Source organism: Lipotes vexillifer, unplaced genomic scaffold (genome assembly GCF_000442215.2).
Source record: "Lipotes vexillifer unplaced genomic scaffold, Lipotes_vexillifer_v1.1 scaffold69, whole genome shotgun sequence".
NCBI lineage: Eukaryota > Metazoa > Chordata > Mammalia > Artiodactyla > Lipotidae > Lipotes > Lipotes vexillifer.
The window spans coordinates 167226-185069 of record NW_006790942.1 but is presented as its reverse complement, the minus strand read 5'-3'; the positions used below and the strand labels follow the sequence as shown (position 1 = coordinate 185069).

General features: G+C 42.1%; 1 protein-coding gene across 1 annotated transcript in view; it reads right to left on the bottom strand.

The window, feature by feature from the left end:
- The window catches only part of SPIDR (scaffold protein involved in DNA repair), a 325369-nt gene that overhangs the window by 193971 nt on the left and 113554 nt on the right, over nucleotides 1-17844 (bottom strand). The window contains exon 10 of the mRNA XM_007464058.1: nucleotides 3786-3999. Within this exon, the coding sequence (XP_007464120.1) occupies nucleotides 3786-3999 (214 nt within the window). The remainder of the gene's footprint in view (nucleotides 1-3785; nucleotides 4000-17844) is intronic.

The following is a 17844-nucleotide window of genomic DNA, read 5'->3' as shown; positions in this document are numbered from 1 at the left end:
CTAAAGTCATGCTTCACATGGTTCCTGCCCGTGCAGCAGCTGTTTAGGTGGAGGTGTGGGTTCCTGGAACTCCCTGCTCTATGTTCTGAGACACCACTCTCCTTAGTTGCCCTCCTGATCCACTTTCTTAGACTAGGAAGACAGTGGTCACTTGTTTGTATGCTCCCCTCTTCTTCTGCTTCCCTCTACTGTGAATCATAATGCACATTTTCATATTAGATACTCTGAGCACTCCTGTAATACAGTAACTAGCACGCATTTAGCCAGCCTTTCCCAAAGTTATTTAAGCACAAGGCCTTCTGCTCATATTCCTATGAAGACCCTATGGAAAAGTGCCCCATGGAGCAAGAGCTGACACCTGCTTCTCCTTCTTTCTCATGTAAGCATGAGTGACAGATTTCCTTCTCTTCCTCCCTCTAGTTTTTCAGATTATCCAGATTACCGTCATGGTGCTCATTTTTTCATTTACACACTGCATTAGTTTCTTTTCTATTTATTTCCTCTGAAGACACTGTAATTTTGGTGGGAAAAGACTGGCTGTCATAACAGGAAGATAATCTCACCCTATAAACAAACCTTCCACCTTCAGCATTGCTTTACTCCTAGCAATTTCTTCATCTCACAGAATCCCAGGTGGCAAAGACGGAGCAGGAACAAAAGCAGCTGTGAACAAGCCTGAGGGCTCTACCTCGGCAGTTACCACACATGGCTTACACTGAAAACCAGACCAGCTGACAGTTTCTCTTTGGGCATCACAGTCTCTCTTGTGTTTACTCAGGGCTTTAGGTATTGCTCGTGTCAAGAAGGTACTGCTGACTGTGCCATCAAAATCTGCCCCAAGTCTCCCCATTTTACTACATGGTGCCCTAACTCACTTGTTTCCTCAAGCCAGAAACTCAGAGGAATCTTGTTTCTTGTCTCTCCTTCACAAACCACATCAAATCCATCAGCACATCCTGTTGCTGCCAACTCTGAGATACGTACTGAATCTACTGTTTACCATCCTAGTCCAAGTCATCATCTTCCCGCACACTTGAGCTACTCCCAAAGTCTCCTGGATGCCTTTACTCTGGCCTCCTTCTAAGTTATCCTGCACAATTTTCAAACTGTGAGTAAGATCACATCCTTCCTTTCCTAGACAGCAGGGAGGATTTAACAACCAGCTCTTTAACACTGTACACATGTTCTCCATCCTCACTTGCTGCCACTCCTGCTGCAGAATTCCCCTTCATCCATATGAACTATGTATATTCCTGCATACACCATGCCACTCTGGCCTCTTGTTCTTTGCTAATTCAGCCTCCTCTACTGCAAATGCCCTCACAGCCCCTTCTTTGGTTCTTTCCAACTTAGCCTTCATAACTTAGATAGATAATCAGCAACTCCAGGAAGCTACCTCAATCCGCTCTCTCCCCAGTATACACACACACACACACACACTCTCTCTCTCTCTCTCTCTCTCTCTCTCTCTCTCTCTCTCTCTCTCTCGCTCTCTGTCTCTCCCCTACCGACCTATCACTCATGCTTACCTCTTCACTGCTCTCACACCTTTGTACAGACCTCTATTATTATACTTCCTAGAGTCTTTATCACATGTTTATTTTACCTTTCTCTTCCACCATAAAGTGAGTCCCTCAAGGGCAGAGATGATTTGTCATTCATTTTGAATACTGTTTACCCATTATTTAGCACAAGGCTTATTATACAGTAAGTAAACAGCAAAAAATGCTTCTTAGCAAATGTACAAATCAATGAAATACATTGATACATCCTCTCATTCGAACAGGGAACATAACAAGACTGATAACATCTTGATGATTATCTAATACTCAACATTAATCATATAGTTACTGAATGTCTACCATAGGCCAAGCATTATTCTAGTCACTAGGAATACAGTAGTGAAAAAGTTTTGATTTGCAAGTTCTAGCCCATGCAATAAGACATAAAACAGGTAAAGAAGCATAAGTATTAGGAAGGAAAAAACAAAACTGTTATCATAAGTAACATAATTGTATAAATAGAAAAGTTTTACTATACAAAACAGACATATGAATTGATAAGAATATCCCCCGGACCCCAATGAATATATGAGTAAAAGTTAAGAAAAACAATTTGCAAAAGAGAAGCTGTCATCAGTAAATAAATATAAGAGAAAGTATTCAGTTTGACCAGCAGCAGGTACTCTACTATGAGGTTTACAGTTTACTTAACTGTATCAAGAAATCACAGCAGTAACAGCAACAACAAAATGTATACCCTTTTGGGACTGACCCATATACACTACTGATGCTATGTATAAAATAGACAACTAATGAGAATATACTATATAGCACAGGGAACTCTACTCACTGCACTGTGGTGACCTAAATGGGAAGGAAATCCAAAAAAGAGGGGATATATGTATAGCTGATTCATTTTGCTGTGCAGTAGAAACTAACACAACATTGTAAAGCAAGTGTACTCCAATAAAAATTAATTAAAAGCCAAAAAAAAGGTATATCCTTTAATCCACTGAAACAGTTCCTAAAATCTACTCTGAGAAATAACCCGAAATATGTAAATACGTATATATGAATATCTATTAAAGAGTTATTTATGTTAGCAAAAGAATGGATATATACTATATGCTGAGAATATGGAAAGAGTAAAGAAATTATAACGTGCTGTCATAAAAATGTTGCCGGTGGTATTGACGTGACTGCTGAGAAACTGTCAGCAGTGGAAACAGCTCTAAGCTGTACAAGTTATTATGGTCACAATGTATTGAGAAGCACAAAACCCACATTCAAAGGTGTCTACTGCATCAGAAGTCAGGATCACGGTCACCTGGAGCAGGAGGGAGAGGAAGGAAAGGGGAGAGCGTTGCAGTCTCAGGTATGAACTGCATTCTATTTCTTGGACTGGACAGAAATGTACTCATTTTGTGATTACTTGATGAAATGCATACTTATAATCTGTGTACAATTCTATATTGTATATTATATTGTTCAATTTAAAAATGTATTAGAAATTTAAATAAAATAAAGTAATGCAGGTTACCCTCTGATATCCTCAGCCTGTCTGTGGAAGAATTTAATTATAGAGACTGATGATCACTCACTATGGACACAATGAAAAGATCCCTCCCCTGGGGAAGAAGTTTAACTTAAAGATCTTTAAGCTGAATTCAAACCTAAGAATTTAACAGATGAATGAAACGTAAAAACTGTCAATAAAATGAACAGCCCTTAAAACAAGTCTGCTTAAACCTTCCCTCTTCTTTTGGTGGTAAAAATTAATACCCTATGCAGAAGAAAACAAACATGGTATCCTCAAAAATAATTTCTGATCCACTAACGACCACTTATGCCCTGAAGATCAAACCCTATTATGTCTTAATTCGTGATTTTTACCCCCGTAAAGTAATTAGCAAAGAAGTATTAAATTAATGTGTATTATCCTATTGTCACATAATCACTCTTACGAAAATTATATTTCTAAGAAAGATAAAAACAAAAACAGCCAGATTTCATAACAACACACCACTTAAGCAGGACTCCTGATGTGCTTGTTTCTCCCTCACCACCTCCCCACCCCCGCCAAATTATCAAAAATTTGCTACCAGAAATACAAACGAGTCATCAGAGACAGTTCAGAGCTTCTGTTACATAAAATCTATGTCGAATCCTGGCTCCATCCCCTGGCATTACTGTATAATAAAGTGACAAAAATGTTCCTGATAAAAAGGTCTTTTGAGACAAACTCACAGTTGGGGACTGTGGGGATCAGTTCTCTGCACTCACCAGGGAGGGTAGATACGGATGATGTCTTGTGGAAGTCCCCGGAGGCAGCGTGCAGTCTCCTTGGCGAAGAGAACCCTCAGGCCAGTCCCAGGGGCCCCACCCTGAGAAGAGCTGTCAGCCTGCAGCCCCGATAACTGCTCACACATTGCAACTTGGATGGTGCATTCCTCATGAAGCTCTAGAATTTTCACAGTTAATATACCAGATTTTATACCTAGAAGGTGAAGAAAAGAACAAAAGCAAAAATGAAGTCTAAAAGACACATGGTCCGAGTGTGAATAAAATTATCATGAAAAAGAGAATCACTTTCAGATAGCCTTCTCCACCTGGAGAAAATGGTCTATATTTTGATACTTTGCAAAGTAAAATACAGACTCTAACATGCTCATGGTAACATCTTTTTTTTTTAATCAATATAACCTGCATGTTGCATTTAATATGTACATTTTAAGCAACGTAAGAAGCAGTTTTCTATCATAAAGAAACAGTCTTGCACATACGGAAAGCTCAGATCCATCACTTCACAAAGCATGTTTTCACTGCAAAACTTGAACCCTTTCAAAAATCACAACAAAAGGTGTATGACGGGGTCCTCTCCACCTCATTACCTGCTCTGATTGTCTACTTTGAAATGACGCAGTATGACTGGCCGGCTGCAAGTATTCTAACGATCGTGGACGTTCAAAGTTGAGGATTTCTGTGGACTGATGGGAGTTAGGGCTCTAGATTTAAATGGGTGGAATTCGATCTGGATTCAATCACTGGGTCTCAATTAAGTTGGCCAAGTTACACAGCATTTCAACACCTCATTTTTCTCATGTGTAAACTGGGGATCATGCCACCTGCCTCGATTAACATTTTTAAGAATTAAATAAGATAGATAAAGTTGAGAGTGTGCATAGCCTATAACCTGGAAATCCCAGCTATGTACCCAGGAACTCTGTCACATGCACCAGGAGATCTAGACAAGGCTGCACATCTCAGTGTTGTTTGTAAGAGGAGGAAACCCAGCATCAGTCCATAGCCAATGGGTAAACTGTGGTGGGTTCATGGAAGAGACACTCTACAGAAGCTTATGTGAATGGACCTGATCTGTACACATCAGCTTGGAGAGATCTCAAATACAAGAGGGGTAAACAGATATGTACAGCCTAACACCCATAATGTTATTTTTCTTGAACACAAAGACCAATAAAATATTGTTACAGGTACATATGTCATACAAGTACATAAATATGGACTAGCAGGACACACAGAAAACTCGTTGTAACTGTTGAATCATGCGAGAAAGAGGAGTGTGACTCAGGAAGGGAACCCAGGGGATTTCAAACTTATCTGCCGTATTGTTTATTATAAAAGATTAATATGCGTTATTAATTCTAGGTAGTAAATACACTTTTTTTTATTACTCTCTGCTTTTTAGTTAAAAAAATAAATGAATTAAATGAGATAAAACCGAAGTGTCTGGCACAGTGCCTTGCTAATAACAGACACCAATATGACTTTCATTACCACTCTAGCTAACTGGTTAACAGTGAGTATAAAAATTAACATTTAAACAGTACCAGAGCCTTAGCTATATAGTTTAATTTCGTTTCCATTTCTTTCTCCTTTCACTTTTCTCTAGTCATTTTCCCCTGGACCCCAAGTTTTCCATGCCCTCCTCTCTCTGAGTGCCACCAGCAAGCGTTCACGTATGAAGCAAGGTCATGGCATCTCCCCAGAGCACTATCTGGAACTATGATTTCTAAGTATGTGTCTATCGTGAGACTGTTTCTCAAGGTAAGAAGGAAACAGAAGGGGGAAGGATGTGACCAAGCACATCCTAAGCTGTGCTGGCTCAGCTGGGCTGGTCACTATGGAGAGTAAAACACACTGGAAAGAACGGTGCTGCCTAGGAAGCGAAGACTCAGCCTGCTCTGCCGCGACAGGTGTCTTTTCAATAAAAAGCAGCTCACCTCAGCTGGTGAACAGGAAAAGAAGTCAGGATATGTGGGGGTCACTGCGGTGGGCACACCGTTTTTCCTGGGCAGGGCAGCAATGCAGTGGGTGGAGTTCAGCTCACTGGCAGCAAAGGGAAAAGCCCTAGTGGTAGGGACTGCACTAGCCACAGGCAAATTTCTGGACATACTTTAGGAGTTTTTAAAACTTTTACCTGTGCTCAGGGGTTACCCCCAACACTATCCTCGGCCACCAGCAGCGGCTGCTGTCCAGAGCCCCATGGCCCGTGCTCCCCAGCACCCATTGTCCTGCTGGAGTTCAAGCGGCCAGTGGTGCCCGGGCAGCACTGTTCCAACTGTAACCAATTACTGGCATGTGCGGCTGATTAAAAAGCGATATAGGTTTTCAGCGGTCTGCCCCCAACACTACAGTCCACATAGACCCTGACAGATTTTACAAAAGGCAAGACACTACAGAAGCACATAAATTGTATTACAGCAGAAATACCTATATATCTATGATGAGTCACACTGCTACTGACTGCAGTTTCTTTGAAGATTTTTATGAGAACTCCTGACAGTATCTGATAACCATGAACCCTGATTTGACCATCACCACAGCATGCTTGGTGACTAAACAGGTTTGGGGGTGCTATCTTGGATGCACACAGGGCTGCGAACAGCACTTCTCCACCAAGCACTGTGAAGTCCCTCCCACAGGACATGCTCCCACACGGGCCTGAGGAGAAGCCAGTGGTCTGCCTTCCCTGCACAAAGTAAGCAGCGTAATCTCCTCTTCCTCTGAGGGAGAAGGAGCCTGGGACAACCCAAGACAAGTTATGCATTCAATGCAAGCTTTCAAGCTGAGCACAAGAGATACTGGTTTTAGAAACGAAGAAGACTGTTTTACAGTTATAGATGGAGGAAACATAAAAGGCCGTTCTGTGACAGTGGGGCAAGTTTTCCATAAATGCTGTGAGACTCAGCCAAAGTTTCATGTTGTCAATGAAGTGTCTCCCGAATCTCAGCCAGAGGCAACTATTCCTTCCCTCTGAAATCCTCAAATACCTATCTACACTTACAAGTATCCTCCTTTTTAAATGGAGATAGTATCAGCTATAGTCAAGAACACTGCAAACATTGAGAGAGAGAGAACAGAAAGCCTACAGTGCAGGGCCTGGTCTGTCACCCATACAATAATGGCTGCCACTGTCATCAGTCACTGTCACAGTATCAACTTTTCAAGGCATTTTCAAATCTATTACGGTACTTGATCCACAATAACCCTATGCAATAGGTAAGGAAGATATTAATCTCCCTTTTTGACAAATAAGAAAACCGAACAAGTTGGTTGCTCACATGACTTTCTTAAGGTTAGAGAGGATTACTGGCAGATTTTATGCTCAAAACTGAGTATTCTCACAAGTCCTATACTTGCAGTGTCTCGAGGGTAAATGGCAGTTAAAGACAGGAAACTGAGGATGCTTTTTTCCTCTGTTTTATTATGCTAAAACATCGGACTTGTTTAAATGTTAAAAAAAAAAAGAAAAAGAAAAAGCACACCAGGTTGAGAAATGGACTTAAGTGAAGATTCTCGCTGGTTGGGTACAGTCAGGATTTCAACACTGAAAAGGAAGAGTGTAGTTTGACAGAAACCAAACGCTGAGGAAGAAGTGCCCCGAAGACCAAACAGAAAAGCACAGATATCAACACAGCACGAAAGCGGTTAAGACACAGGAACCGACGATTCACAGAGGAAATACACCACAGGATCTAGTAATTTCTATCCATACATATGTCGAGCAGATGAAACACTCTGTAGTTAAAATGGCAAATAGTTAACTTAAAGGCTAACATTTGATGAATGAATGCATGAATGGGTGAGTGATTTATTTTATCAGCAAACTACTCTAAAAAAAAAAAGTCTTTGATTTTAAATGAGCAAGAGGCCACAAAAGAATCGAGCAAGTAATATAAGAACAAAATATATTTTTGATTCCTGGCTTAAATGACTTATTTGAAATACACAGGTGGCTAGGGTCCATTTATATGCATGTTAATTCCAATCCTCCTCAGTGGGTTATGCTGATGAATTAATATATATTGTGAGGAAAACATTCATGAATACTTATACAAAAAATACTATACAAGAAATTAACAAAAACTATAAAAGTAAGTACCAGGTGAAGCAAGTTAGTACCGGGGGAGAAATACTGAAATCATCCTCCTATAGAGACAGAAACATCTGTAATTTTTTATCATGAAATACTTTTCATAATATAATTGTTGCACTAACTTTAAGCTGTTCCACTTCATTATCCACACGATGACTGCAGAGTAATTTGGGATCCTCCCTGTATGATTACTCTCTTTATCTTCATAGATATTCTAACAGGCTAATCCATAAAGCGTCTTGATTTAAAATATATGTCCTACTATTCTCTGACACTGGTACTTTTTCTCTTCTTCAGGCCAAATCATCAACAGGTACCCACCATTACTTTTCCCCTCAGTTCTCACCCATTACGTACACACACACACACACACACACACACACACACACACAGATTGGGGTAGGAGGGCAAGACAGCATAGCAAGGGTCAGGGATGGAGATCAGGGGAGTTTAAAGTGCACCTGCTTCCTGTGCAGACAGAGGAGCAGGTCTCTCTCTCTCTCTCTCTCTCTCTCTCTCTCTCTCTCTCTCTCTCTGTGTGTGTGTGTGTGTGTGTGTGTGTGTGTGTGTGTGTGTGTGTGTGTTAGGGGCAAGGGACAGGGGTAACAGTGGTGTCATGATATCAGTGTTGGATTTATTAAGGCTGAGATACCTCTTAGTTATTACAGCCTGGCCCTAACTGACCTCCGCAGTCTGGTACCTGACTACTCTGCCCTAACACAAGGCCCTCCAGAGTGGCCCTCTGGTACATGTAAATTTAACAACAGCCACCTCTGTTCTTGAATCCTTCAGGCGCCAACCACTGAGGAATCCAGACAACCGTCCACTGTTTAGAGACACCTTTGTTACCAGTTACTTCTCACTGCTCTACCCTCAAATTCCACAACTCTACTCAAGGGTCTTTGAATTGTTTCTACACCCGTACTTTAAGAAAGCATCTCACCACCGTCTCCCAGGTGAATTCTCTAACCACAGTTCTGCTTTTCCATTCAGCAAGGTTGATCACTCTCCTTTACGTCATCACTGTACCAAGATTTTAACACACGAAATGAATAATTTAGTCTATTAAATCATGAACTCTGCGCTGTACTCGGATAAATGCCAATAAAATATATAAGAGCTGAATGAACTCGAATAATACAAACTGATGTAAAGAATTTTGGGGACTATTTTTCTGTTCTTGATTTCACTGCCAACCAAGATGGTTTTTGACCTACCTCCCTCACCTCAACTGGTTTTGATATTTACCCAAAGGATGCAAATTAAACTGTAATTCAAGTGATGCTCCAAAAAGAAAAATAAACAATGCAGTCCAAAATCAAATCCAAATGATGGTTTTTCTATTCACTGTATTGTACCACTGGTTTTTTTTCATTACTATGCACTGAAAGTTGAATTGTACTTATTTGTACACAATTATACTATCTTTTCTTTTGAAAGGTTACAATTATGCTAATTTTACCAACGATCCCAAACACCCAGCAATATTATGTGCCTGTGAGTATTCAATTAGTGACTCTCTAATTAACTGCATTATTATATTATTATTAAGGCTCGGTACATCAAAATTTTAGTGTCTGAGTAAATGTTGTAAGCTGCCAGGAGATTCATTTCACAGATAATTTCACAATAAAATTCATAAAGCTCTAAGCAGGAGGTCTAGATTATAATACCTAAAAACTAAATTCTGAAAAAATTTACATCTTTACCCTGTAAAAGCACTTTTTTGTTTAAAATTTATGCTCCCCCATAAAATTTTAAGTCATCTGGCAATGATGAACAGACACATTTCTTAACCACAACTGCTTACTGAACTGTAAACAATTGTGCTTTCACTTCTTGATTCTACATTTTTTTTTTTTTGGCCTTTTCACCCAGTTTAAAATATTCTCTGCCAAAAGCCACAATAATTCTAAGCATGAAACAGAAATCCGAAACCCAACTCTTAAAAAAAAAAAAAAGACTAGATAATACTAACCAGGAGACTGTGATGTTCATCAGAGTCCCTAGCAATGAGAACAAACAGAATTTAGCAGAGCACCAGCCACCTGCAATCACAGCGTCACAGTGCTATCACCAGGCATGTCACCATGACTCGTTCTACAGGGGAAGCCTGTGCTGTTCGGTAGAGGGTGAATATGGGCAATAGAAGGTCCCATTTTTTTAAGAAATCCAAGTAAGGAAAAAGCATACAAAGGCTCCAGGAAGGCAACAGATCCCTAAGCAAAGTTCATACAAAACCAGAAAAGAGGGAGTACTCTGGACCGAATGTCTGTGTCCCCCCTAAATCCATATGTTGAACCCCTATCACCAAAGTGTGGCTGTATTTGGAGATGGAGCCTCCAAGAAAGAAATTAAGGCTGAATGAGGTCACCAGGGTGGGGGCCTGACCTGACAGGATTAGTGAGTATCCTTAGAAGAAGAGACACCAAGAGATCCCTATATCTCTCTGCTGAGCACAGAAGAAAGGCCATGTGAGCACACATCCAGATGGCTGCTACCTAAAAGCCAGGAAGAGGGCTCTCACTAGAAACTGACCATGGTGGCACCTCAATGTTGAACTTCCAGCCTCTAGAACTGTGAGAAAATAAATGTCTGTTGTTTAAGCCCCGCATCTATGGTAATTTGTTATGGCAGCCCAAGCCGAATAAGACAGATTTTGGTACCATGAAGTGGGATGCTGCTATAATAAATACCTGAAAATGTGGAAACAGCTTTGTAACTGGGTAATGGGCAGAGGCTGGAGGAGTCTGGGGGTGCTTGCTAGAAATATGGATGTTAAAGGTGATCCTGGTGAGGTATCAAACGGAAATGAGGAACAAGTTATTGGATACTGGAGGAAAGGTGATTGCTACGGACTGAATGTTTATGTCCCCCCCAAATCTATATATTGAGACCCTAATCCCTAATTTGACTGTGTTTGGAGGTGGGGCCGTTTGGAGATAATTAGGCCAAGAAGGTGGTGCCCTCATGAATGGGGTTAGTGCCCTTATAAGAAGAGACACAAGAGAGAAGATATCTCTCTTAGCATGTGAGGACACAGCAGAAGGCTGCCGTCTACAAATTAGGAAGAGGCTCTCACCAGGAACCAAATCAGCTGGTACCTTGGATTTGGACTTCCCAGCCCCCAGAGCTATTAGAAATAAATGTCTGTTGTTTAAGTCACCCAGTCTATGGTATTTTTATTACAGCAACCCAAACTAAGCAATTTTTATTATAAAATGGCACAGAGCTTGGCTGAATTTTTTTTAGTGTCGTATGGATGATGAAACATGTGAGTCGTGAGATTAGATAGTTATAAGAGATTTCTAAGCAAATGTTAAAGGTACGGCCTGAGTCCTCCTGACTTCTTACAATAAAATGCAAGAGAAAACAGATGGACTGAAGAAGGAATTGTTCTGCAAAAAGGACGATTTGTAAAATTCTCAGCCTGTCCATATTGCAAAAAAATGAAAGAGCATGTTTGGAAGAGGATGCCAAAAGTGTAGCTAAACTATCACTCAATAAAGAGATTATGTGATTACAGGAGCAGAAACACTGCCAGTTTGAAATGAAGGAGACAGAAACCAGAGGAAATGAAGAAAGGCTTTTAGACTTCCAACAGGGCAAAAGAACCATTCTGTTAATGTGCATCATCCTTCAAAAAAGGGAAGGATGACCCTAAAGGCAATCCAGAGATCATAAGGGCTGGCACTCTCGCCACAGGCCCAGGGCAGGGCTGATATGTTCTCCTGGGTTTCAAAGGGTAGGACTGCCTCTAGGGTTTGGGCAGGCGAGGCCGCCCCTCCCTGCCTCGGCCGCCCCTCCCTGCCTCGGGGTGGCGCCTCTGCAGAGAGCCCTGGGTGAGGCCCAAGAGAGCTGGGGCGACACTGCCCTCCAGTGGACTTGGAGGCCAGAGCACGGAACCAAAGAGCATTGTCTTTGAGCCTTAAAATCTACTAGAACTTCCCTTGGTAGTTTTTGGACTTGCTTGGGACATATCACCCCTTTCTTCCTTCCTATTTCTTCTTTTTGGAACGGGATTGTCTACTCTGTACCTGATCCAGCATTGTATTTGGAAGCACATAACTTGTCGGGTTTCACAGGCTCACAGTTGTTGTGGAATTTTGCCTCAGGATGAATCAGACCTCGAGTCTCACCCATATCTGATTTAGATGATATTTAGATGAAACTTTGGACTGTACAGATGATGCTGGAATGAGTAAGACTTTGGGGGCTGTTGGGGTAGAATGAATGTATTTTGAATGTGAGAGGACATGAATTATGGAAGGCCAAGGGTAGAATGTTATAGACTGAATGTTTTCGGCCCTCAAAATTCGTATGCTGAAGCCCCCCCCCCCGCAGCCCCCCAGTGTACCTATAGTTAGAGAAGGGGCCTCTAAGGAAGAAACTAAAGTTAAATGAGGTCGTAAGGACAGGGGCACTGATTCGATAGAATTAGTGTCCCTATGAGAAGAGAAACCAAAGAGCTGGATTTCTCTCTCTTCCTCTCTCTCTCTCTGCATGAGTGCACAGCCAGATGGCAGCTGCCTACAAGCCAGAAAGAGAGCCCTCACCAGAACCAGATCACACAGGCACCCTGATCTCAGAATTCCAGCCTCTAGACCTGTAAGCAGTAATGTCTGCTGTTTAAGCCGCCCAGTCTGTGGTACTTTGTTATGGCTGCCCAAGCTGAGACAGGGGCTTATAACACGTTAAATTTCCCAAGGTGTAAACGTAAAATAGATAGCTAGTGGGAAGCAGCCGCATAGCACAGGGAGATCAGCTCGGTGCTTTGTGAACACCTAGAGGAGTGGGATAGGCAGGGTGGGAGGGAGATGCAAGAGGGAGGGGATATGGGGATATATGTATACGTATAGCTGATTCACTTTGCTATACAGCAGAAACTAACACACCATTGTAAAGCAATTATACCCCAATAAAGATGCAAATAAATAAATAAAGTTCCCTGTGCTATACAGAGAAAGAAAAAAAAAATTTTTTTCCAAGGTGTGGTGTCTATGGGACCACCTAGTGTGCAAACTGACCCCTTCCACTCTGAGTACAGACAAAGAAAGGTCTTCTTTATTAAAAAACTTCCATATTTAAAAACCTTATTTCATAGTACTACAGGTAATATTTTTGGCTCAGAAAACAGGATTAAAATGGTGTCCAATAATCACACTGAAAACAACTTTTAAAAGGTCACATGGGACTTCCCTGGTGGTGCAGTGGTTAAGAATCTGCCTGCCAATGTAGGGGACACGAGTCCGATCCCTGGTCCAGGAAGATCCCACATGCCACAGAGCAACTAAGCCCGTGTGCCACAACTACTGAACCTGCGCTCTAGAGCTTGTGAACCACAACTACTGAAGCCCACGTTCCCTAGAACCTGCATACTGCAACTACTGAGCCCACGTGCCACAACTACTGACGCCTCTGCGCCTAGAGCCCGTGCTCTGCAACGAAAGAAGCCACTGCAATGAGAAGCCTGTGCACCACAATGAAGAATAGCCCCCGGTCGCTGCAACTAGAGAAAGCCCACATGCAGCGACGAGGACCCGACGCAGCCCCAAAAAAAACCCAAAGTACCTTTAAAAAGGTCATATGGCTGTTAAATATCTCTATAAATTTAACATCAGCTGAAAAGTAAATAAATGCGATGAGAAAAATTTTAAGAACCCAATTACAAAATAGCAAATTACTAATTGGGGATTGTTAGTAGAGTCCTCTAGAATTTAGAACTCATACCCACCCTCCTCTAAGCAATCCTGAAGAAGGGCAGAATTGCATGTGCATCTGTAGAGAAGAGCATAGCCACTGCCAGGCCAACACATTGTAAATCTTGTAGCAAAAAGAACTGAAGATACACTCACTGATGTGCTGATAGAATCCAGGGTGTCCCTACTGCCATGTTATTCTTATTTATTTATTTATTTATCTATCTATCTACCTATTTATTTATTTATATTTTGGCTGTGTTGGGTCTTAGTTGCTGCGCACGGGCTTTCTCTAGTTGCGGCAAACAGGGGCTACTCTTTGTTGCGATGCGCGGGCTTCTCATTGTGGTGGCTTCTCTTGTTGTGGAGCACAGGCTCTAGGCGTGCAGGCTTCAGCAGCTGTGGCACACGGGCTCAGTAGTTGTGGCGCACAGGCTTAGTTGCTTCGTGGCATGTAGGATCTTCCTAGACCGGGGCTTGAACCCGTGACCCCTGCGTTGGCAGGCGGATTCTTAACCACTGCGCCACCAGGGGAGTCCTGCCATGTTTTTCTTGGTACTTCCTCCACTATCAACCCTCAACCCCCTCTCACTCTCTAAGAACTATTAATAAAGAGTATTCCAGTGAAGAACTTCTAATTCATCAGTTAAGTCCATTTAAATTAGGTCAAAATAGGCAAAATCTACAATTAGGCAGAGCAGTACATGTCCCAGTAGGAGTACAGTGAATTCTCAACTACTAAAGAAAAGCAGGTATTTTGGTCTTGGGTGCTATCTCCTCCCAAGGACACTAACAAACACTAACAGGGAGGAAAGGGAAAAGAAGAGAGATGAACTCACGGATGAAAATGAGATGATATCATCAAAGTCATCCTCTCTCAAAGGGCGCGCAGGGAGAGACCAGAGAGTGCAATCACAAGTGAAACACTCAGGGACCCGGAGGGGGAAGCACCCTGAGAATGACTTTACACGGGAACACTGGACAGGGACAGGTAAAAGAGCAACACAGAATCCCAAAGTAGAAATCACCTAAACGTTGACAAAGTCAAATTTTCTCAGTAAAGAAACAGGCACAGATCAAGTGATCTGCATGGGCCTTCACTTCCGGCAGAGTTGGGACCATTTCTGCACTCTGGTGTCACGTGGAATTTTAAAATTTACCACTGACACCATTTATTTACTACATAAACACATCCTGAGTCACCAGGCATGGCTCAGGTTGCTAGGTCAGCCCTACACTTCCTTGTAGCACTTTGCAGAGTTAGGATTTACCTATACTTTACATAATTACAGTACGATAGGATACCAGAAGTATAACTACAAAGAAAAGTATACTAGGCCTAGTGGTCAAGTATATGTCATGAAAGACACAGGTGATACAGGAAGGAGGTATGTAGCGCTGTGACGGGTGCAAGGTGGCACAGCAAGGAGTTGGGTTGTGAGAGATAACCAGTCAGGTAGGCTGGGACCCTGACCAAGAATGCTCACCAGAGATTTTAACGGTGATGGATATTCACTCTGACACAAGAGGCAGTCAATGGAAACTTTTTAAAGCAGACAAGTGATATCAGATTTGCCTCTTAGAATGATGACTCTGATAGTCTGAAAATGAGGAAAGGGCAGTGGCAGGGAGACCAGATGGAGACTGACACAGTAATCCAGGCCCCAGGGAACAGGGGCCTGAACTAGTGGTTGATGGGATCAATGGAGAGACTGACTTGAGAGACAGTTCTAAGGTAGAATCACTAGCATCTAGGGACTGGATGGATTGAAAAAATGTACAAGAAAAAGCCCAATGTAAGGCTGCGCAGTTCATGGGCCCGGGCAGGCAGGTGCTGGGGCACGCTGAGTCTGCTGGGTCTGCAGGACGCTTAGGTGCAGGCGGTGCTGAGGCTGGGCCAGGAAAGGCCAGAGGACAGACTTACCAGACCGCCTGGCAGTCCTGGCGGAGGTGGCACAGAGACCCCAGATTACCCAGGAAGGGGACACAGGACGAGAAGAGGGCCAAGACAGAAGTCTGAGGAACACCTGTTGACACCAGCCATCCTTCAGGCACCAGCGTCCCAAGTGGAAATTATAACCCCTTTGAAAGTAAAAATGAGCTGAAGGAGTGTGGAAAACTAGACTGGTGAAAAGGTTAAGATGACACACACAAGATTTCACAGCATGGACAAAGGCCAGTGCGATACTGAACTAGGCTGGAGGATAAAAACGACAACTGGTTGAGCGAGCCAGAGAAAAGCCTGCCTTGCCAATATCAACACTTTTCTAAAGGTTAAAAACAGAATTTTGAACATATAGATAATTTTTGTCATTAATGAGGTCCCAATTCAACTCTATGAATGAATTTTTATTCATTGAACCACATGTGGAATTCAACGGGAACCATGTTTTACCCACTATATAATTCATTTAGAATGGGCTAACTGTGCAGTCTTATTTTTGGATCATTTACAACAGAAAACAGAAATGAAGATTCTTTTAAAGCTCAGATCTATCAGAAAACGATCTGTAGAATTACTATTCTTCTTTTCATGTAAAAAGAAATGGAGAAAAGCACAGATTAAATAAATTTAGAGGGAACCTGAAAGCATCATTTAATTCTGCTGTATCACCAAACCTCATTTTATATACTTTTAGGTAGAAAAACTCGTAAGAATTAAAAATGGATGTGGCAGAAGCAGCCAAGGGGTGACAGATAGGTTAGCTGGAGAGTTGAGTTTGGTATTACTATCCCTTCCTCTGTTCCTCAGGTCCCATCATTATTTTTAACATAATTATGAAATAACTTGATATTATGAAATTCATTCACATATGAATTCTTTATTCTTCTGTTAACTTATACTTAAAATAACCACTGGAAATCATAGTCATTTGGGACATGAAATCACATCTCTAACAGTGGGCAAACTAGTATCATACTTTGTTTCCTGACTTAAATAACTCAAGAGTATTAATGTGAATTCCTCCTGCCCATGACTACAAAGAACAATATTAAATACGACTGCTGTACCGAAATGTGGGTCTGGATATAAAAAAGCGGGGGAAAATAAAGCTTAGACCCTAATTAGCTTTCTGGTTTTATTGGTCAGAGGGGAGCTGGAGACAATCCAGAGGCAGCTCCCTTGACCCAAAGGAAAGGGGAAGTTAAGAAAAGGAACTGCATGAAACCTCTCCAGCAACCTGGGGCTGACCCACACTGAGTAGGTCACAAGCAGTGTCCCTTCACTTGAAGCAAAGGGTGGTTAAGTAAGGTAGATCAAGGAGTTTAAGAAAACATTTTAAATGAGTTTTCTAAGACTCTGAACTAAAAAACTACAACCCGCTTCATGTCATTCTCATTTCATAAATCTAAACAAACATGCATTGTTTTTAAACCTGTCATATTATGTCAAAAATCCCATGTCCTTTACATACACTACCAAACGTAAAATAGCTAGCTAGTGGGAAGCAGCCACATAGCACAGGGAGATCAGCTCAGTGCTTTGTGACCACCTAGAGGGGTGGGATAGGGAGGGTGGGAGACGCAAGAGGGAAGAGATATGGGAACATATGTATAGCTGATTCACTTTGTTATAAAGCAGCAACTAACACACTATTGTGAAGCAATTATACTCCAATAAAGATGTCAAAAAAAAAATCCCATGTCCCCACAGAAACTAAAGATTTAAAAGGCATAAAATATTGACAAAAGTCAGCCAAATTAAATGAACAGCTAACCACATGCTTCATGTCCTAGCTTTAAACACTGAACATTAGAAGACTTAGACTAAATCATATGTCTTTTTAACAATTATTTTTCAAGTAATTGAGGGATCTTAGTTTACCAACTAACTTGCTTTGGTAGAAAGAATCAGCCTAACGTTTCCTAACCCAAGACACTCTTCCATTATGAGAAAGTACCGCATCAAAGCGATTAAGAAACTAGGTGACTGGGAAGGAGACACGCGCGTCTCCACGAAGTCCTGGCCCTTCCTGCTCCACTGCTGTCGCTGTACAGGAAAGGCTGCCCTGCTGTTCCTGCTTCCTCTCCTGACCACTCAAGTGGGGAGTCTGGAACATGACCCCATTTCAGGGGGCTCCGTGGCCTCAGAGGAGCCCCTGCAAAGCAGTGAGAAAGAGGCAGGGGCCAGATTTCCGGCTTCGCATTCCCAGCAAGTCCGAGTGAGCCCTGCTCCACGGGCGCCACTACTCTGGAGGTTATGAGCCCCGCGCCACGGGCGCCACTACTCTGGAGGTTACAGGCT